Source organism: Ornithodoros turicata, chromosome 7 (genome assembly GCF_037126465.1).
Source record: "Ornithodoros turicata isolate Travis chromosome 7, ASM3712646v1, whole genome shotgun sequence".
Lineage (NCBI taxonomy): Eukaryota > Metazoa > Arthropoda > Arachnida > Ixodida > Argasidae > Ornithodoros > Ornithodoros turicata.
In genome coordinates this window covers 29330042-29351936 of record NC_088207.1, presented here as the reverse complement: position 1 = coordinate 29351936, position 21895 = coordinate 29330042, and the positions used below count along the sequence as shown (strand labels likewise).

General features: G+C 45.3%; 2 protein-coding genes across 3 annotated transcripts; one reads left to right on the top strand and one right to left on the bottom strand.

Annotated features, from left to right (window-relative positions):
- Positions 1 to 1471: 1471 nt before the first annotated feature.
- LOC135400756 (alpha-taxilin-like) lies at positions 1472 to 12041 on the bottom strand. 2 transcript variants are annotated; one of them, XM_064632653.1, is made up of 11 exons: positions 11610 to 12041; positions 10767 to 11090; positions 9257 to 9508; positions 8698 to 8812; positions 7480 to 7730; positions 5399 to 5593; positions 5199 to 5318; positions 3736 to 3903; positions 3522 to 3617; positions 2298 to 2448; positions 1472 to 1957 (listed from the first exon to the last, which is right to left on the bottom strand). In XM_064632653.1, the coding sequence occupies exons 1-11, from the start codon at positions 11688 to 11690 to the stop codon at positions 1917 to 1919; spliced, it is 1794 nt and encodes a 597-aa protein (XP_064488723.1). In that variant the 5' UTR covers positions 11691 to 12041; the 3' UTR covers positions 1472 to 1916. The 2 variants fall into 2 exon arrangements, with proteins under 2 accessions (XP_064488723.1, XP_064488722.1); XM_064632652.1 differs by having other exon boundaries at positions 8698 to 8815; positions 11610 to 12040.
- Positions 12042 to 12412: 371 nt separating this feature from the next.
- Positions 12413 to 17320, top strand: LOC135400759 (histone deacetylase complex subunit SAP18-like). Its single transcript, XM_064632656.1, has 3 exons — positions 12413 to 12515; positions 12649 to 12755; positions 16940 to 17320. Exons 1-3 carry the CDS (start codon positions 12459 to 12461, stop codon positions 17229 to 17231), a joined length of 456 nt encoding a protein of 151 aa, XP_064488726.1. The 5' UTR covers positions 12413 to 12458; the 3' UTR covers positions 17232 to 17320.
- The last annotated feature ends 4575 nt before the right edge of the window (positions 17321 to 21895 follow it).

The following is a 21895-nucleotide window of genomic DNA, read 5'->3' as shown; positions in this document are numbered from 1 at the left end:
AGCATGCGGTTGTTATGTAGCAAAATAACTACATCATGTGTTAGGCGCAAGCATGCTTATTACGCACAAATTGGGTATATATTTAGACCCTGAAGTTTTAGTGTTTTACCCGATTCTTCCCCAAATTTGCACCCTGAATAGAAGGTTACCTCTTCAGGGCGAAACCCGGTTTTTACCCGACAAATTGCTCCCACTGAGACGTCTGTAGGAATGCACACTGACTTGTTTGTGAGTTACATCACCGTTTGTACCGAACCAGTACAGTTAATTTGAGTAACTGAGCCAGATTTCTTCCCAAGTTTACCATACTGGATGTTTTTAGCGTGAATTTAGAGTACAATGTTTATTTACCCGATTTTTACCCTCCAAATTTAGAAAAAATATTTCCTGAAAACTTGAGGCTCTACTCATGATTCAACTAAAGGTCCCATGTGAAGGCCAATCACAGTGCTTACTTACAATCCCGACCCACTGGGATTGCCTTGACATGCAGTGACAAGCTGATAAGATGGCATACAGTACTATGCAGAAAAGTCACTATTGTTAGGCAGAAACAGGATGGGCTGACAGTGCAGTTTAATGGTTTCAGGACATGGAGAGCATGAGCTCGCGAGCGAAGGTGATCCAGCAGCTCAACCTGATGACGATGATGCAGATGTCCAATTATCTTGTGTATGTCTCGCACGATATCATGTTACGCAAAAGCATGTTTATTACGCACAAATTGGGCTTATATTTAGAGACCCTTGCGTTCTTGTTTTAGTCTTTTTTTTTTCTTTTTTTTTCAAGACCAGTGTGCGTGCATGCAGGAAGGAGGTGGTGAGGTATTTCCAGAATGTGAGGTATCCCTGAGTAAAATCAGATGATATTGTAAGCCGAGTGTGATGTCTTTGCCATCCCCCAGTGCCCATATGGCCATCCAAACCAGTGTTTCGTCCAAAACGACACCGTTGCAAACTGCAGGGTTAAAATGTTTGAGGCTCTAATTGAATTGGGGACATAATAACAAGGGCCTAACTTTTTTCGGGTTATATTTTCCAGCAAAATCGGGAGGTAAATATCGGGCTATATTTTGCTTCAATAATTCAGGTGTAATCAGGTTGAATTGAACCTGATTCAACCTAATTCTGGTTGAATCTGGTTGGATCAGGCGTAAATCTTTGGTTTACTCGGATATATAACATACGTGACACACCAGTAGACACAGAGTATCAATATTTAGTCCATGCATCTAAGAGGCAGCAAGGTCTTTGTTTTGACAGTTTGTATTAACATATTTATGCAGTTACAACACAGTTTTCAAAGTTGTGTGTTAGTTGTGATGACTTCAGATTCCCCTGGTCCAGCAGTTTTCGTGGAAATACCGGTTTAAACCCCGTTTTTCCTGATTTGAGTCGGAAGGCAAATATCGGGCATAACCGGGTATAACCCTAAAAAGTCAGGCCCTAATAATAACTTGCGTCCACAGCACTTTCGATGTTAAAATCTTTTATTTGCATCTTATTTATAAATACGACACATCAACAAACAGCTGTAAAGTATGGTACACCTGGCATATACACCAGCCAAACTACAATAGATATGCACTAGAATGTACTTCATTATCATATATCTATGACTACATTGGTAAGTGTAAAGCGCAGGCAACACAAGAAAACTACTCCCCAAGGTCAGAACCCAAAAGCTGGGGCACCAAACAATACAAGCTGTGGTTCCTGGGGGGGGGGGGGTTGTGTATTGAGGCTTTGTACTGAGATGCGTCGTATCCCTTTCTCTTTTATTCCCTAAGGTTGGCAGTTCTCACAACAGAAAACACTAACCGCAGCTAAAACACACGCCCTGCACTGAGGAGCACGAACTGAAAACACACGCAAAAAAAGCCTGAAGTGCATGCACTACAGATTGTTATTTTGCCTTCAACTTGCTTCACTCTCCACGACATTTGTACCTGAAATACCTGAAATAAAAAATTTTACAACCTCGTAAAATGGCTACAGGCTGAGACGCATGAACTGCTACAACAATTTTACACATTCCCAGAGCAAAACTTTGACCCTGCTCTGCCAATGGAATTTGCTATTAAGTTGTTCTTCGCAGCTTCAAAAGTGCATATTACTAAAACCCCCGAGACTAGCGACTACAAAAACAGACACACACTAGGTACTAGGTAATCCCTAGTCTCAGAGGTTTTAGTTTGAATTCGAATTACCAGCTCGCCTGTTCTTTAGCAATTATTTAAAAGCTCAGTTCGCTTGACAAAAAAATGACAGGTGTGAATCAACACCCCTTGTACCTACCCCTGACTTCACCTATACCTTGCAGGGTGGTAGCTGTGTCTCCTAGCTTCTTGTTGAGCTCATTCCTCTCTAGCTGCAGAGCACGGCAGAGCTTTTCCAAGGTGATCACCCTCTGCTGGGCAGCCACCAGCTCCTGGTCACGCTTATCTTTCTGCAGAAACAGTTGCGTGACTATGCTTCATCTCAGTGCGATACAAAGTAAATTTAAGATCTCGTAAAAGTAAAATTGGCTGTATCTCTGCCAAAGGTGCTTATATGCAGCTAACAACAACATCGGTCTCTTAAAGGGTCGGTCGCACTCGGAAACCCCATCGATGAAACAGACACCGCTATGTTCGGCATCGGCCGACAATGTACGTGACTAATTTTTTTCATCCGAAAAGTGCTTAGATATTAAATAAACAAATATTAAATAAATAAATAAATAAACATAAATAAATATTACATAAAAATTCAAGGGGTCGATGCTGCTTCCGCAGCTGCGGAGGCTCTGGCGGCGTGACGTCACTCTCTAAGCGGGGGAGCGAGCGGGTGGTGCTCAGAGCAGAGAGGCACCGCCCAGACGCCCCGTGACCCTGCGAGACGCCCGCACAGCCGCACCATTCCTTTTCTCAAGGTCACACCCTCATTGGTTCTTAGGGAATGACGTTTTCTCGCTTTTCCCGATAGAGGGAATTCCGGCATACTCTCAACATCTGGCGTCTGCTCTTGCCATGTATCCCGTCGAATAACAGTCAAACTACGCCACTATTTCGTGCGGGATTTTTCGATACCGTGGTCAGTGGTCCACGAGGAATAAATTGACACTATAGTGTCGATATCGATTGTAATGGATGCGACAGTCCCTTTAAGTGAGCAATGAAGAGGCACTCTCTTAACGTGGCTCGAAACCCTGTTTCATTCGTCAAGTTTTCCAAAATAGGGTTCCCATGCGGAATGTCACCAGTGGAATATGAGATTTACAAAAACACACGGAGGAAGCAGCCGTGGACAGCCAAACGCGATCCTCTCACATGACGTCGTCAAATCCCTGTGCCCTAGAGTATAGCCCCATAGTAGTTTCGATATCGATTGGAACAGACGCAACCGTCCCTTAAAACTAAACCTTACCTTAAAAGTTAAACTATGCAACGCAATTGCAAATTAAATTATGTTCTTGGTGCGGACAGATAAGCTAGTTCTTTCAAGTTCCCTGTGTTGACTGATACAATGTGCTGTACGTACATCTGCAGCCATCTCGGCCAAGGCTTTATTGCTGCTCTCCCAACGATTCTTCCACTGCAAAGTCTCCTTTTCTAACTTCTTGATCTTCTTCGACATCTGGGGATCACAAAAAACATTGCAAAGTCAGTACTGTGTGTTAATACGTAGAGGGTACTTATGACTGGCACGTATGAATGACAGCATTTGATATTTTGTAAACCCGTCTCTGTTATACCTGTTCCATATCTGCCTTGAAGGTACGGAAGACATGGTTGCTTTGTGACAGGGCACCTTGGAACTCTTGATACTTGCTGGTGTAGAGGGCCAGCTCGGCGCGTAGTTGAGCTTCGTTTGCTGCCAGTTGCTCTGTGTGCCTTTGTGTGTCTGACACTCGCTGCAAAACCTAACACGAGAAAGTGAAACGCAAATTCAGGAGGGCAACGTCACCGAGTAAAGCTCAACGCTTGTGATTTTCGCAATCAGGAAAATCTAATTTTAGTTCTCATAATTTCCGAGTTTTGTTGGGATTTACTCCAACCAACAAAGATGCAGATGTGATGATTGGGGGGAGGAACAGTTTTCGCCTGGTTTAACTAGACCAGGGGTCGGGAACCTTTACAATCCCAAAGGCCATATTTCACCCCACCCTCGTTGAGTTTTTGCCAGGGGCCGCAGAATAAGTCAAAATTAGCCTGGCAAAACTATTAATCGCTGCTGAATAACAAGCTGAACGTTTCTGGGGGTTAACATTTGGGGGGGTTCATTTTTGGGGGTGTTCAGCCTTTACCCTAAATGATGGTGATGCAAACTGGGGGAGGTAAAAATGAGCTTTACCCCAAGGCATGTGGCTCCATGTATACCGTTCCCATGTTACACTTACAAAAAGAAGTTACATACTGTTCAAGAAAAGACAAACAGCATGCATGTTGGGACAGCTCATACACACTGCATTGATGCTATGCAGGCATTAACACTTGCTGCAAATGCCATAATTGCTCATATGTATATGTAATATATAAATGCCGCAATTGCTAATAGTATTTTTTTTTTAATAAGACAGCAGTCTTTCTTTCAGAATACGAGACAAGAAGGTTGTATAACCCTGTGCAATTGTGAAACAGGACTGTCTCCAGCAACCTTGTACATATACAGGCCTCAACCACACTTTCCCCAGCTCAATTTTTGCCACTCATATGCTATCATGCACTGCTGCAAGTGCAAGGCTAACTCCAGCCGTCTTGCCTGTCACACTTACCACCACTGCATGTTTACTGTGTATTATGTAGTGTAGGTGCCGGTGTTACATAAACAATGAGGATGGGAAGATGAGAAGAGAAAGAGAGAAAAAGGACAAAATATACTATTCTTCACTTTTGGAGCATTGGAGTGGCAGGATTCACAACTAAATTAATCTTCCGATAACTATTACCTGCATTTGTTCAACGAATGAGGAACCTACGACACTCAATTCCATTCTGACAAGGGATCTGACCAGATCTTTCCATAACCCTATGTAGCAAAGAGGTCAAGAACGGCAACAACATTTTCATTCAACTTCATTCAACTCTAACTCTGCTTCTGGCTGCACAAAGCTTTTGAGTCAAGACCCTTTGCAGCTCTTAAATGCAAGTATAAAGAGGTTTAAAAGATTATCGACACTACTGACCAACCAACAACGAGAAAAGCCTATATACGCACTTGTTGCTTCTCTTGTAGAAAGGCCTGCCTCTCCTGATGCAGCTGTGCTTCAGTGCGCACTTGTTTCGCACGTGCCACTTGAGCTTGCAATTCCTTCTGTTCCAGCATTGTTCCCATGTGCTGCACAAGGAAGTGAATGCACGTGAAGAATGCACGTTCCTTATGTACAGCGATGCATCGCCGATAAGAATGTACTTCACCTTTTCCCACATCTCGTAATGATCAACCAGCGTTTTGAGCTTCTGCACAAGTTCCGTATTTTCTTTCCTAAGCTGCATACTACGAGCCTGGTTGTCCTGCAGCAGGGCTGTTATATCCTGCAGGGCTACCTGAAACTTCCCTGCCACTTCCTTGCGCTTCTCTTCTTCTTCGCGAATCCTCAAGGCACTCTCTTCCTAACAATGCAGGATAGAAAACAAAAAGAGAACATTCGCATTATGATTTCAACTTAAGGCAACTGTCAAGATCATAACTAACAAAACCAAGCATCAAATGTAGTCTGAGAACCGTAAGTCTATTTCTGAAATGCAGAAACCACTTTTCTTTTCATTGTTTGTTTGTTTCTTTCCACATAGTATGACAACAACAACTTCATTTGGTGACAGTGCTGCCACTTCCCACGGTTCTAAATTTTGAAAAGGACATAGAAGAACCAGTGAAGGAGGGAAAACGAATCAGACTATACTGGTTTCAATGATATTGAATGGTTCCAGGCTTGCTATGTTATTATGATACGTAAAAAGTAGGGGTGTGCGAATCTGAATATTTGAAGTCGAACCAAATATCGAAACAAATGGGAGAAAATATGCCAAATACCGAATGAAATATTTGTGCAAATTTTACAATATGTGCCTTTTCCTATAAAAGTTTGCAAATTGTAGCTCATGGCATTAGTGTAATTGTTTATCAACATCAACAGGTCACTTGTGAGACTTGTGAGAGATGGTGTCCTGCCTTTGCCATGAACGTCCTTTAAGCTTTTTTGCTGGTGTGTGTACGTCTCGGAAGGTGCGTTGCTGAAATTTTAAACGTAAGGGACGTCTTTTAGACATACTTTTTGTTCCTGGGCTGTAGGAATTGTTTAAGAGTCTTCACTTACTTGAAGACCACCTCCCAGACACCAAATCAAAATCCCCAGCCAGCACCGCTGAAGTACACGTGGGAGGGACACCAGCCTTTCCTCAGGCGAAGTACACACAATTAGCTAGGGATAACACTGTCTTAAGCTAAACAACAACAGCCTTTTTTTTCGTGTCCCTCGTCTCAGGGTTCTTCAGTATGGAACAACGGTCTGCCTGCGTTGATCTGCACAGGCAATTTTGTAAAGCAGGCTTCACCTCATGCAGGGAGTCATCACGTGAAGCTCACTTTCGGGGGGTGGTGTCGTTCATATTCAGGAAATAGTCGAATATGCGGAAAACCGAATATACGATATTCGGTTCGCGAATCGAATACTTCGAGTGATTGGTATTTGATTCCATTTCCAGAACTCCAACATTCACACACCCCTAGTAAAAAGGTTTCATGTTTCTTCCTAATTTCATGCTCATGACACTCCGACGTGCTCCTCCAAGCTTGTGATCTTAGTTTGAGTTGCTGCAGGGTCATTCAAAGTTGAGCTCAAAGATAGACATCTCTCTAACCACAACTTGGACCTGCTGACGTGCGTGAGCGAAAAGAAGCGCTCGCATGCACATGTGCAGCCTAACATCAAGACCATTACACTGCTCAAGCATTAAAAAATTGCACGTAAAATCTGGTTTCCTCGCTAATCCCTCATTGACATCCTTCTTCTGTTCAGTGGTCAAAGGCACTCAGGCCGCAGAATATCTGATTACAGTCCGCATTCCCAGGCATACTGTATGAATAGAGCCTGAAGTTTTCGGGAAATATTTTTTTCTAAATTCGGGGGGTAAAAATCGGGTAAATAAACATGTGCTATAAATTCATGTGAATTCCGGTGGAAAAACGTCCAGTATGCCAAATACGGTGAGAAATCGGGCTCAGTTACTCAAACTAACTGTACTGGCTTGGGTCAAACAGTGATGTAACTGCATTTGCTGCCAAACCAGTATGTTAGTGCATTCCTACAGACATCCCAGTGAGGGGAATTTGCCGGGTAAAAATCGGGTTTCACCCTAAAGAGTGAACCTTCAATTCGGGGTGCAAATTTGGGGAAGAATCGGGTAAAACCCAAAAAACTTCAGGCTCTACGTATGAACTGTATGGCGCAAATGACGCGCTGCACGCACCAAGGGTTGCATATATGCATGCTGCCTACCTTAATAACTCTACCCTGTCTTTGTAACTCCCTGCAGAGCCCTTCAAGGCGGCTTCTAGCCAGAAGAGCTCGGTTGCACTCCCCCTGCAGCTGCTCCTTCTCTCGTACCGCCTGCGCCGCTGTCCGATCGGCCTGCTGCACTCGTAGCTGCAGGAGACGCATGGCTTCTAGCGCACCTAAGTGCTGCTGACACAGAGCCTCTAACTTGGCCTCTGGAGTCATATGGGCCGCCAAACCACGCATTATGCTTTCTGTCGGAAAGAAGTAACACGTGGCCTTATGAACTGTTTTAAATTTCAGACGCGCTTTTACACCAATGATTTATTACACCAAGTATTTTGTATTTATGCAATTTTCGTTTGAGCGTTATGTACAAGTACACGTGAAAGAGGTCATTTGAAATAGGTCAGGCGAATGGAAAGAGCCTCCCCCCCCATCAAATGAGTTAGTTGAAGAAATACGCTCTTATTTTGTATGTGTGTTAATTCGATCCTGCTACGACAACGGAATTACCTCAAGTTACGGGAAAAAGAAAAAAGGAATGGCAGGATAAATCGTTCAGCTCGGAGTTGCTTTTATTTTATTTTATTTTGCCAATGTAGTATATACAGTCGATGCTGTCAGATGCCATTAAAAATCATACTCAAGAGGGGTTTTGTTTAATTGCAGCTGTGAGTAAAACACATCCTTCCCTGATCCCTTTGTTATGGATACTTATTTTTTCACACAGCCACCTAAGCCACCTGGCACGCTGCACTATCGTATTCCTTCGTACCTGCATTGTCCTTGAGTGGAACTTCACTCGCCCTGTCAAACATGGACGTAAACATGACGAGATGTAGATGCAGATTAACCTTTTTAGAATGAGAATGGTTCGACCATAAAAATATGCTTTCTGTGATATGCGAAGACATATCAGCTTCTTCTTTCTTTTTCTTTTCTGCGTTGCTGCTGCGATATGCATATAAAGAGCTTGTAATCATACTGATCTGGTGCTCAAAACGCATTTAAGATTACGGTTAAATAACGGGTCATTTGGCAGTTGAATGCATAATACAAGGTAATTCTGACAGCTGCTAGAGTAAAACAAGCTGTGACGTAACTGTTCGGGTCACGAGCCACATGTTCCCTGTGTACATGCTTAAAGGCACATGTTGTGCCCAAATGAAACACCACAAAAACTGTACCAGAATTTCAGCATTCAAGCTTATAACATACCTACAGTTTTCTCTCCCTTGCGTTTGCTAGTGGCAGAGGTGTGCTTGGCCGGCATCTTCCTCAATGGCGATTCTCTCCTTTCACAAGGAGGAACGGAAGTTGCCTTTGGTTGTGCCTGCTAAAAAAATGTAAATGTTGCGGGGCTGAGCATGCATCTTTCTAGTATTCCATGGCATATTAGAACAGATGGAACTAAAAACGTAAAAATGTATATATCTGCACTCGTCACACGTGGCTAAAAGTTAATTTGCATAAACAAAGTGGTTACATTGGTGAACAATCCACTTTTCAACATTTCCTTGAGTCTGGGTAGACACAAAAAGGCAGACAATGCTCCATCCACTTTTGCATTTTCTTTTTTTGCCTTCCAGTGTCTGTTCAAACTCAAGGGAATGTTGCCCTTGTCACAGGGCAATCCTACTTAGCTAACACGCCAGGTACCAGGGTTTGTTTCTATAAGACTAACGAATACAGCAGATATGTATGCAAAATTGCAAACAAATAAGTTACATCCACTGCTCCCTATAATGTATTCTCCGAAAAATTGATTTCCACTCACCGGACCTTTCACAGCAGCTTCTTCGTGCGGTCCCTGGGGCTTCTCCGCTGCACAGCACTCAGCTACGGATGTGGACTTCTCCTTATGACCCTTCTCTGCTGACGCTGATGTTCGCTGAGGCGTGCTGCACTTCGGAGACGGTTCTCGTGCCGCTCTGTCCACAGCAGCGGCCGAGAGATTATCCGAATTATCACCACTGCTCGGGTGCTTTGGATGGGATGAAGTGTCCTCGCCGACATTCTTCTGGATCACCTATTGAATCATCAATCAGCTGGGAGTGTGAGTGTGTGTGAGTACACTTCCAAGTAAAGCTGTATTAACTTCAGTCAACATTTGCACATTGTCGCTTTCAAAAGGATTTGAGATGTACCGAAATTGCTACCATAATACAGATTTTAAAAAATTAGCAGATAATATATTTCATTTCCACGTAGAGACTATTCACCAGTCACTTCCATTTTGAACTTCCATGTGTTTTTTATTTAATTTTCTGAGAACAATCTGTGCAAAATTGTGCAAGATACCCGAATGTATGTAAAATGTGTGATAGATGAGGAAACATGACATGGTTTTTTGCCTTGAGGAACCCCCTTCACAAGAATCTCATTCAATACATGCCTAAAAGAAACTATGCTGTCTCAATTGTGGCACAAGAGCGTATAACTGGCAAGTAACAGCTATTGTGTAACAGGTCTGACTACTATAAAGTTTATAAGAACCACGAAGCTGCACCTAACACTTGATAAAAACCTGAAGAACCTGAAGAAGTGCAGCCTACTGCACGAAAGTCTTTTTTTTAATGTATATAGTAAACAGTTGATGCTCTTCACCATCTTTGTTATTTTTATGACTTTTATTTTGAGTTTATTAAGTAAGCTCAACTATACATCACTTTGCGCCTCACAGTTTTCTTGTAACTCCTGAGGCACCATGTACAGCTTGAAGCAGAGTTAACCGGAACGTGTTTCCGACCTGCGTAGTCCGTAGACAGCCACCCTAGAGGCGCTGAGGAGAAATGAAGGGAAAGAGTGTTTCGACTGTCCCACTTGTGCTGTGGGGGGGCGTCCGCCTTACCATGCGACGATTATGTAAACGTGTATGCTCGCAGATATCGCATGGATGCGATGCCGTTATCTCAATGATAATACATGCGAAGGTGGTCGTGATCGCTGAGTTCATCCTCATTTGTTTAATCACAATGCCGAAAATGCCCCACTCAGTAAACGCGACCACCTTCGCGCGTACCACTGAGATAACGGCATCGCATCCGTGCGATCTCGGCCAGCATACACCTTCACGCCTCACCTCTCTTTCCTGCCTCCGCAGGTCTGAGACGCGTTCAAGTTAACTCTGCTCCTAGCTGTACAACAGTGCAACAACGCTTCATCATCCCCTCGGTTCCCTTACACAAGGGATCAGCTACGCATTGACTAAATGTGACCGCGAGTACTCGCAGACAAGTATGGAAACACTGCGTGCTTTGCTTCATGAATATCCTTGGAAACCTCACTTGTCTTAGATGCACCAGCCGCTTGATAAGGTCTTCTTCGGGTGATTCCTCTTGTGCAGCTGCTTCACCCATTTCTAGGCGAGCCTTGAGCACTTCGTGAATGGTGTGCTTCATCTGCTGGGCAGCGCTGTTGCATTCGGATATAATTCGTTCGAGGGAGCCATCTTGCGGGATGCCTGATGCAAGCTTTTCCAGCTGTTTTTCAGCAATTGCACCTTGAGTCATAATGGCAGCCACATTTTCTATCTTTTCTTCCTTACAGTGGTCAGCAGCAACACAGACCTCCAAGGGACCTGCTAAACCCTCTGAGTTCTCGTTGATCTCCTGCAATGCAATGGCAATAGATAAACACACAGACACACACACACACAAACAAAACATAGTAAATACAGAAAATTATAGAAGTAGCGTCCCAATCATTAGCATCACCGAGTTATCTCTTCTAAAAGCTTTGTGTGTCAAAGAAACTTAGTTAATTTGTGTAAAACTTGCTGCGCAAAAAACAGAATTTTACAAGTTATAAAATGGTGAAGCTGCATGGGGTTCAGTGCACACAAGCTTTGGTATAAGGACTCCAAGCTTCCTGCAAATAATGGCGCTCAAAAGAAGTCGAAACGAATACTGAGTTTCTGGATAGAAATACACCTGAATTGAAGAACATGCACTCTATTGCAGACCACAAAATTTAGTCGTTTGCCACCTCACAAACTGCTCACGAATGTACTGCATATTGGTGGTATTTCTGACAATGAAGTACAGCAAAACTATTCAGCGGCTTCAGGTATTTTTCCTGAGTATCAATCGTCGCTTTTCTGGCACTCACACGCAAGGAAACTAACTTACCGCATTTTCCATTCCGGAAATTTCGCCGTTGTGCTGCTCAGAGAGGAGATTCTCTAAGCCGTTTTGTATTTGACTTTCCATACCTTCAGTAGAGTATTTCTGCACGATCGGCAAGTTCAAAAGCAGTGCGCACGTGTTTTGAACTCTCAAGATGGTAATACCTCGTTGTGGTGCTTCACTTCGACCAGTCGCGAAACGATATGCAGTTAAAAATCAATACAACTTCCCGGAAACATGAAGGGTTTCGCAAATAGACTACCCGTTGGGCACTGTGCGACTATATAAATATTTGAGCAACTTAGCAACTGTGCTAAGTAATACAGAAAAGTCTCAGGTAACTATTATTTTTCTTGCAGCAACCGGCTGCGACAAAGGTAGGTTGCCCAAAAGGCCCAAAATAGCTACAGCGCCATGCCTTTGAAAGCACATGAACTACTGGTGTTGTTGCCAGCAAAATTTCCGATTTCTGCAACTTTTTTGTAAAGTTGAGATCGCGGCAAAACCTCGTGTTTTGTGGCTCGCTTCCTGTGTATGCGAGGCAAAGAACGACTAGAAAATTGGAATGCCTGGAGCCTTGGCTTTTTACGACATGCAGGATAAGAAAAGATCTACTGTCTACAGGTCGAACGTCAAGTGGATAACACGAGCACAGCTCGCAAAGGCGATTAAACTGAAAACAACGCAAAGGCCACCCGTTTTTGAACATAGGTTTCGTCGTTTCGTCCTTAGGTTCGTCAGGTCCAGCTAGTTCCAATATAGTTCCATCATGGATGGCATATACCCTCCTGCGCCGGGCAGCAACACTGGTAAGTCATCATGATCATCATCATCATTATTATCGTTTAAAACATGGAGTCGGTCGTGGAAGAGAAGAACGAGGTCGAAAAACCAATCGACAGAGAAAAGGTATACCAAATGCTTTCTGAATTGTTTTAATGCAGCTCGTTTACGTTATGTGACATGATATCAAGAACGATGTCAACAGTGCTTCTGAGAGGTCCGCTCCGCTAGCTCTGTACACTTCACTTGTTCATTGCAGACATGTCCATTACTGCTGCGAGTGTTCCTCAACAACTCCAGACATCATTCACTAAGTGAATATTCAAGAGGAAGCGTGCCGTCAAATGAACTTCAAATTTACACGTGGTAAGTATTGCTCTTCAGCAGTGTGCGCAGTTATCACTGCCCAGTCCCGTATCTTGGAACGTTTACACGCGGAGTTTGCTACAGCGCACAGACTTCCGCCGCGTCAGAGTAAATAATTTATGCCACAGAAACCTAGGAAAAAAATAGTGGTTACCAAGCACTCTAACAAAATATATACGACCACGCAAACTTCCATCTTCATGCACTATGCGCTATATATGCAGGGTCTTACCCTATCAAAGTCTACCCGTGCCGGCATGCCGTGCCCACCAATTACTCAATGCAGGTGGCACATTGTGCTGCCTACGTATAAAACTCATAAGGACATTCAATCATGGTAAATATCGAGGTGATTGAGCACCGCAACGCAAAGTTATAGCGCAAAATGTGCGATTCCCATGGTCAAAACAGCCAAGATTGCGGTGTTGCGAAGCGCAGTTGTGACGCAGCTCCCCAGACGGCGACGTATCGCTTTGGCAGGCAGAGACGTCTCCGCGTAATGCTATTTCACTGCCTTTCAGTATAAGCCGACGATGACCCTTTTAGTTGTCGTCTGCAATTTCGTTCCTCGCGTTGCTCACTTCGGGAGCAAAATACGACAGTTACACGAAAGCGAAATGAAAACCGCAGTTCCACGCGACTGGCAGGATATGCGACACGTCGCCGCCTGGGGAGCAGCATGTCAACGCAGCTCATTGAGATACGGAACAGAAATAAAGAGACAACACTCCTTGCATTCCTCGACCTCGAGAAAGCGTATGACGCTGTGGACCACATGATTATGTCTGCGAAACTGACTGAAACAGGCCTTTCGAAAGACGAAATATTACTGCTCGAGAAACTATATGACGATACAGAAACAATATACCAGCTGGGCAAACACAAATGAAATTCAGTACCAGTCAAGGTGGGGCTAAGGCAGGGTTGCCCCCTTTCCCCAACCTTGTTCAACATGTATATAAACAACCTACTGCTGCGCTTGCAAAGCGAGTCAAAGGGGATCACCGTGAGAACTTTGACAACAACTGGACAACCAATAGATACAGCGCTGGCCTTCGCAGATGATATCGTTCTAGTTGCGCCATCGGAAGAAAGCCTGCAACATATGCTGAACATATGCACCGAAGAAGCTGAGAATGATGGGCTAAAGTTCAACGTATTAAAAACACAATGGATGGCTTTCAATAGCGAGGACCCAAGCAATTTGCATTTCACACTCCAAGATCGTCCTATAACCCGCACCCAAGAATACAAGTACCTGGGAATCACTTTCACTAGTGACGAACACTACCTGAGTAAGCACGAACAGAACGTAGTCAAAAAGTCTAACCAATTGAAAGGGCATATCTGGAACTCTGCAAGACATTCCTATAACCGATATACCCTAGGAAGGCTACTTTGGAAATCTACAGCGGTCCCTGCCCTTACTTTCGACCTTGCCCGACAACCGCATCGCCAATGATGCGGTTGTCTTCTCGCCAGCTACAATCAGGACCCTGGATCAACATCAGAGGCACGAGGCGCCACAAAGCCCGCAACGAGAGAGAGTGGTCAAAAATCACGGCCGAAGAAATCAAAACGACGTAGACTGAAGAATGGAAAAACAGTGTAAAGAAAAAGCAAAGCCTCGAATGGTACGGTAACCACAAGTTGAAACCCGAAGTTTGCACCCAATATACAGGAGACAGAGCCAGCGCGCTGCTTTTCCAAGCACGTACGGGGTGTCTGCTAACAAATGTCAGGAGGAGTGAACTTTTTGAAGAAGTGGATCCCACTTGTCAGCTATGCGGCAAAGGGATGGAGAGTCTATATCATATATTGACAGAATGTGACGCGCTTCAACCAGAGAGCCACGAAACAACAGAAAACCACCAAGACCTCGTCGCCTGCCTATTCTGGGAAACCGAAACCACATCGACAGAACGGCTCAACCATGCGCAGCGCCGCCTTGTGAAGTGGGAGCAACTAAAAAAACAAAAATCGACAACATCTGGACAGACATAAGTGACAATGTGTATTTTTTTGTGTGTGTGCACGTTTTTATCTAATTAGTTTTATCTTTGTCTACTTTTTTGCAACTGTGAACCTATTTTTGGGATCTGCCCTGTATCAAAAGGGATTAGGTGCACGGTACTCTACTCTAACTGCTCTTCACAACACCACTATCTCGATTGTTTTGACTATGGGAATTGCACGTTTTCCGTTATAACTTCGCGCTGTGGTGCTCAATCACTTCGAGATTTACCATGATTGAATGTCCTTATGAGCTTTATATCTAGAACACACAATGTGCCCCCTGCATTGAGTAATTGCTGAGCACGGCATGCCAGCGCAGGTAGATTTTTAGAGGGTAAGACCCTGTATATACAGGGTGGGTGCAGATGAAGTAGCCCCACATTTATGCACGTATGGTGTTCACTGCTTACTGCATGAATTTCCGGTGGCACCGGATGACGCATTTATACGATGAAAACTAACAAAAAAATCGTGGCAATGAAACTCTATGCAATAACAAAGTTATCCACGAAAACTTGGCTCTCTGAGCATCCCAAATTGCCTGCACCAATGTCAATATGGCAGTCTTTCTGAGGTTGTGCCCATCCACTGCTAGGGGTGCCACCAGTGTCCTTGGAGAAATCGGCGGTGGCTAAACGCAACTGTGCTGAGACCGCCATGCCACATTGGAAATGTATGGAGAACAAAGGACTATCCTTGTGTTTGCTGACCAAGAGCGAGGGAGGCTCCGCCTCCTCGATGCCGGCCAATAGGAGGACGTGGAGGCCAGGCACTTCCCAAGCCTCTGCTCTCGCCTAAGAGATGGCGTAACGTTACCGTTGTTTTACGTACCGCAAGGCTTCTGCCACGACCATGCAGACCAGGACCGTGCTTCTGCCATGGCACACCAATCTAACCGACGGCTTCGCCGTCTGTTACCCAGCGTACGCGCGACTCCCGCTTGGCCTCGTTCCCATGTTGACGGATGGTTAGATTGGTGCGCCATGGCAGAAGCCTTGCGGCGGGCGAAATAACGGTAGCTACACTCCTGTCTAAGCCTCGTTCAGCAGTTGGTTAGATTGGTGCACCATGGCAGAAGCCTTGCGACACGCGAAACAACAGTAACGCTGAGACATCTCTTAGGCGAGAGCAGAGGCTTGGGAAGTGCCTGCCCTCCACGCCCTCCTATTGGCCGTCATCCAGGAGGCGGAGTCTCCCTCGCTCTTGGTCAGCAAACGGTAGAATAGTCCGTGAATGCACCATTGTGCGCCGCCGGAAGTTCGTATGGTATGCAGGGAATGCGCTATGTGCGAAAATGTGGGGCTACGTTATCTGCACCCATCCCGTATGTCCCATGCGCTATACCGATGTAAACACGGTGGTCTGCCAATGGTGGTTCAGGTTCAGGTATGCCTAGACCCTTTCACATTAGGGCGGGCTCCACAAATGGTGCCTCAGGCGAGCAAAAACAATATTAGAGAAATATGAATGCGCTTTTGCTATACGTTGTGACGTGTTCTGGTTCGAGGGATGAAGTGGAGACTCGCGCAGATTATGCCCTTTGAATGTCATTGTTTTGTGGTAAAGACAGTTGCTCGACGTAAACGTATTCCATATTTAGATATCATAAGCCACGTTTTTTCGTGGGCCCTAATAATTGGAGAACGTTCGTCGACCTGTTTAGTGCCCCTTTAATCAGTCGTGAGCAGAGCGTCGAACCGACACCGGAATTTTTAGTTGGAACTGAACCGTAATTAATAGCGCCATCTTGGCAATGAACCGACCTAAAAACTTCGGTTACAGGTTCGGGTTGGTGTGTGGTGGGGGGTGATTTGGGGAATGGGGCAGTCTGCCTGCATACATTGGTGCCACGTTGCTCGGGGAGGGGGGTCCTGTTGGTCGAAAAACAGAAATAAATGTGTAAAAAACTTAACCAAGCGAGCTTGTATCATTTTTAGTGACTACCTATAATTTTGTAGCATATTAGAACCTCAAACTGGTTCCGAACCGGTTTACAGCCTCTGAAGCAGTTCATCGTACCGATATATGTGAACTCCGGAGCTGAACCGAACCTTGATGGCTGAACCTGAAACAAACTGAAAAACGTTTCGGTTTGACGCTCTGGTCGTGAGCCTCCGTGTGCGGTCTCATGTTTACGTGTCACTAATACCTGACACCCTGTTCTTCAGGATGGATGCTACTTTGAAGGAATTAACTAGCCTCGTAAAAGAAGTAAACCGGGATGCACGTCGAAAAGGCACCTACTTTGACTTTGCCCTTGTGTTCCCTGATGTCCGGGGGCCGGGCTACCGAATGCGGGATATTGGAACGACATGCTCAGGGCAGAAGGGGGCAGACGACAACAAAACCCTGAATGCCGCCAGATTTCAGATCGGGGATTACCTTGACATTGCCATCTCCTCCCCACCTCTTCGTGGTGGTCCCGTTGCATCCAGAAGAGGAAGGCAATCTGGATTCTAATGTACACACAAGTCGCACATTCCCACAGTTGTCATTTCATCGCCTAACTTGTAAAGCTGTCATTTAATAAAAATGAATGATACATCCCACTACTTGGTGTTATTTTCACATGCTGCCTGACAATAGGTATCCAGTGCTGTACCGTCATGTTCAGCCCAAGAACAGCACTTTTGGTGGTTCCATATTCCATTTCGGTAATGCTTCTCAGGTGTGTGTCATGAGCAAATGCTACTGACCACATATCATTCAGCATAAATCCTTGTAAAACCCCGGCAAACCTGCTTGTAGCTACAACTATAGATATCTACAAACTTTAACTTAATAATACCATATAACTTCTAAAGAACCAGTACACTTTCAGCCACATAGGAACACAGGCTTCAAGGGATGGTACTGATTACTTCTGTTGTTTTGTTTGTCTTTTCAAAAGCCACTGCGTTTTGTTGTGCCTGTTTTCTAATGTTTTATGTAGACATACTATAGGCTTGAACACAGGTGGAATTCATAACTAGAAGGCCAAAGAACAGAAAAACAAGTATATATGGACATGTTCAGCACACGTTCTCACACAGATATTCAATAACAAAGTACGTTAGTTTACCTTCTAATTGACTGACCTGTAAAAAGTTATGCTAATTAAAGAGGGAATGCTGCCACATATGCAGGATATATGCTGCTGAAAAACTGAGATTAGGTCAGGGTGTCGGACAGTATCAGAACCGTTATTTTTGTAGGAACCGAGCCCGAACCGAAATCTACATGACACTGTTGAACCTGAACCGGAGCAGAACCGGAAAAAATAATAGCGGACTCCCGCGGTAACCGCTAATAGCGGTAACCGATAATAGCGGTAACCGATTCGCAACAAAACGGTTCGGACATAAGAGTTCAAGTGCCTCTCAATCCCTGGACGAGGACACATTGGTCTCGATATCATGAATTTCGCACATTTTCACGTAGCAGTCAAACGAAGACGTACAGTAGGTCTTTCAGCGTCTTTTTTAAGGCGTTGACGTGCAGTTTTCCTCGTGAGCGCCGCGACTAGCGCATGACGCACGCGCTGTGGCGTCTGTTCTTCAAAGAGGAGGCGCCACGCGGACGAATGAAGCAGGAATGGAGCAGGTTGCGTAGGAGCGTTGTGTAGCTCTATAGGATAAATATGTGAACTAAACAAGCGCCCAACATTTCTCTTTACACGTGAGCAGTAAAAAATAAACAAGTCAGAAACATCAGAAGTGGCGAAGGAGCGTACGCAGAACGGTGCCTGTTTGATTGGTCGTGGTTCGAAAAGTAAATGTAGTTCTGCTTACTGGTAGGGCAGTCGTGTCGTGACACATTGCCTTTGTGTTGTGAATTAACTGGTACACTGCTGGTGAGCTGGGACAATGCAAGGCTGGCAGACACGCTGGCAGACACGACATGCTTCAGTACGGTTTCAGATCGATTCGCCCTGCGAATGCATGTGCCGGCAAGTACCGTAACCGTCGTCTATGTAAAATGCTGTCCATCTTATTAGGTTTCCTTTGAGTGTATCTTGCTGGCACTGTGCATGTGAAAATAGAGATTTTGGGAGCAGAAAGTAGCAGGACTACACCGTTTCATCAGCGTGGACGCTATTTGCAATTGTTCGTCCATTTCTCCTTTCTCTCGCTAAAGGTAGTACCTTGCCACTGAAAACGTCAATGCAGACGGCTATAACAGCAGTAAGCTATTACCCACGCATTTCCTGATAAAAGCAGTATTGTGGGAGAAAAAAATAAAAGCGTTGAACCGGTTCGATTTTTGGCGTGGCCGAACCGAAACTGAACCGGAATGAAATCAACCCGTACCCGAACCCGTGTTTTTTGCGGTTCGACACCCTGGATTAGGTGTTTCCGTGTTCTGGGGTAGAAGTAGAACACTCCCTGTAGCTCTAAGGGGCTAAATGCGCCGGGAAGAGGCGGGAAAGAGATGCCATCCGCGAATATGCCGTTAGGAGATGGACACACGCACACAGACGTCCGCAAAGAGTACCGTAATTTCACGCGTATAAGCCGCACCGCAGATAAGCCGCAGGACGCGCTTTTTGGGACGTTTTGAAAATTTTCTGGCAGATAAGCCGCACCCGCAGATAAGCCGCGGGCAATACGAGACGACTGATTTGTGCGACAAAGGAGACCATAGAGAAGGCCATAAACCCTGTGGTCCATACTCCGGGATCGGCACAGTGTACAACAGAGGAGGTCAGTTCTGGAGTTCTACCAAGATCGGATTGTGCCCTTGTGGGGGGGTTTTCGTGGACTGATGGGTCAGTGATCTTCCAGAAGACGTGAATCACTGTCACCACTTTCCTTAAAGCTGCTTGCGGGAATGCACTAGGAAGATCAACTTACTCGAATGTGGACCCGTCCCTGTTACGCACTGTTCGTGCATCTGCAGGGCAGTGCTGTTCCAGAGGCACTGCCGGCCCTTTCGTTAAAATCGGCGTATGGGGAAAATACCAGGAAAAAATAGTCATCAGATAAGCCGCACCGGTGGATAAGCCGCAGGGCGCCCGTGAGAAAAAAAAATCGCGCATAAGCCGCGGCTAATACGCGTGAAAATACGGTAACTTCTTTCAAGTCTAACTTTCAAGTTCACGGAAAAGGGAAGGAACAGGGTATGACACCAACACGAGGTATAATCCGACACCATGCGTTGGAGCGGCACAGAAATAGGAAGGCAGCGACAGTTTCATTAACGGGTGCGTGTCCCACGTGACAAACGGCCCGTAAGCATATCTACATAGACAAAAAAGTAACGTTAGGAATGTGTACCAGGCACGTTAGAATAACAGAAGAAGAAAACGAAAGTGTTTTTTCTCGAACACCCCCTTTTTGTGGGGCTTCTGGAATTAGTTGTCACATTTTTCATATTTAGTCTTCCATGACTGTATTCTCAATGACGGGTAGCAAGAACACGCATCTTCTATTGCGCTACGACCTTGTGGTACAATCCATAACATACGAGGGTGGTTCCATAAGTTTCCGGCCCGGCCAACTTTTAATAGTCATAAAGATGAAACAAGTGTATCACTTTTCGACATAGTCACCCTTAACTTCGATGCACTTTTGACGCCTTTCAACCTGCATTCTTATACCCTTGAAAAAATAGTCCGAAGTTTTGTCCGCAGAATGCTGGAAAACTGCCTCTTGAACCTCACTATCGTTTTGAAATCTCCGTCCTCTGAGATCCCTCTTCAAGTTTGAGAACAGGAAGTAGTCACTCCGTGCGGTGGGTGGTGGATTTCTTCGAAGTCGCACTCCTTCAGTGCAGCCTTGGCAACAGAAGCCGTGTGGACAGGGGCATTGTGCTGGAGCAACCGGACACCTCGACTCAACCTGCCGCGCCTCTTTTCCTTGATGGCGTCTCGCAGTCGGTGCAGGAGTGAAGCATAATAAGTCGCATTCACTGTGGTGTTCCTCTCTTTGAAGTCGATGAGGAGGACCCCGTGACCATCCCAAAATATTGTTCCCATGATCTTCTTTGTGGATTGTGTGACCTTGGCTTTTCTTGGGGGTGCTTCTCCTGGTTTGCGCCATTCCATCGACTCCTTTTTCGAAAGGGGATCAGAGCAGAGCACCATAGTCTCATCCCCTGTGACAATTGACTTCAATATTTCGTTCTCTTGACAGAGCTCCAAAAACTCTTTGGCACAGACGACGCGCTGTTGCTTTTGAACTGACGAGAGAAGTCGTGGCACCCATCTCGCACTGACCTTTTTCATGTGAAGGCCCTCGCCGATGATGCGAAAAACGGCTGTTTTGGAAAGCCCCAGCCTTTCTGAGATTTCCTTCACCTTCAGACGCCTGTCGCTCAGCACTTCCTCCTCGACAAGAGACAAATTTTCTTGTGTCACCACTTCCACTGGACGACCATCGCGTGGATCATCTTCAATGGACTCTCGCCCCAGTCGAAACTGCTTAGCCCAGTCTTTTACCGTTGTGTACGACGGAGAGGCTTTCCTGTACACGTTGTCCAGTCGCGCTTTAATTTCTTTACACGAAAGTCCCTCTTTTGTCAAGAATTTTATCACAGCGCGGTACTCGATTTTTTTCCGTCTCAAATGAATAGTGCACCCTGGCTGTTTGAAATGCCGCTCTCCAACCGACAAAAGCATGGAGAGGGTTGACGGTGGTGCTCCGGCCCTCCAACAGATGGCGCCACGCGTCCTTAATCGCATTTTCAAATTCGCGCGCATTTTCTACCTCGGGCCGGAAACTTATTTAACCACCCTCGTATATATCGCACGGAATATTTTCACCGAGGTCAGGCATCTCAATGACCATAATTTATCCCTATGAAGCACCTTGAAAAGTACTGACCAGGCAGAAGGGCCTCTACATTCCATCTACGGGCCCCCACCACTGCAAATCCGGCACTGGCGTCGGCATACCGAAAGTTACCGGCGGCGCACACTTCAACTCCTGCGTGGATGCGGTGGAGCGATGAACGCCCCCGAAACGTACGCGAGGTGCCTGCAGTGCCGTTCGGAAGTCCCGGTTCTGTTTCGGTTGCGCTCACATGTCGTTATACGTTGGTAATTTGTTTACGCTCTAATTTTAGCCGCCTGAGGTAAACACGAGGTAAACATCGGCGTTTTTCGTTGACAGGGTACTTTTCTATAGCTGCACCAGATTCTAAAA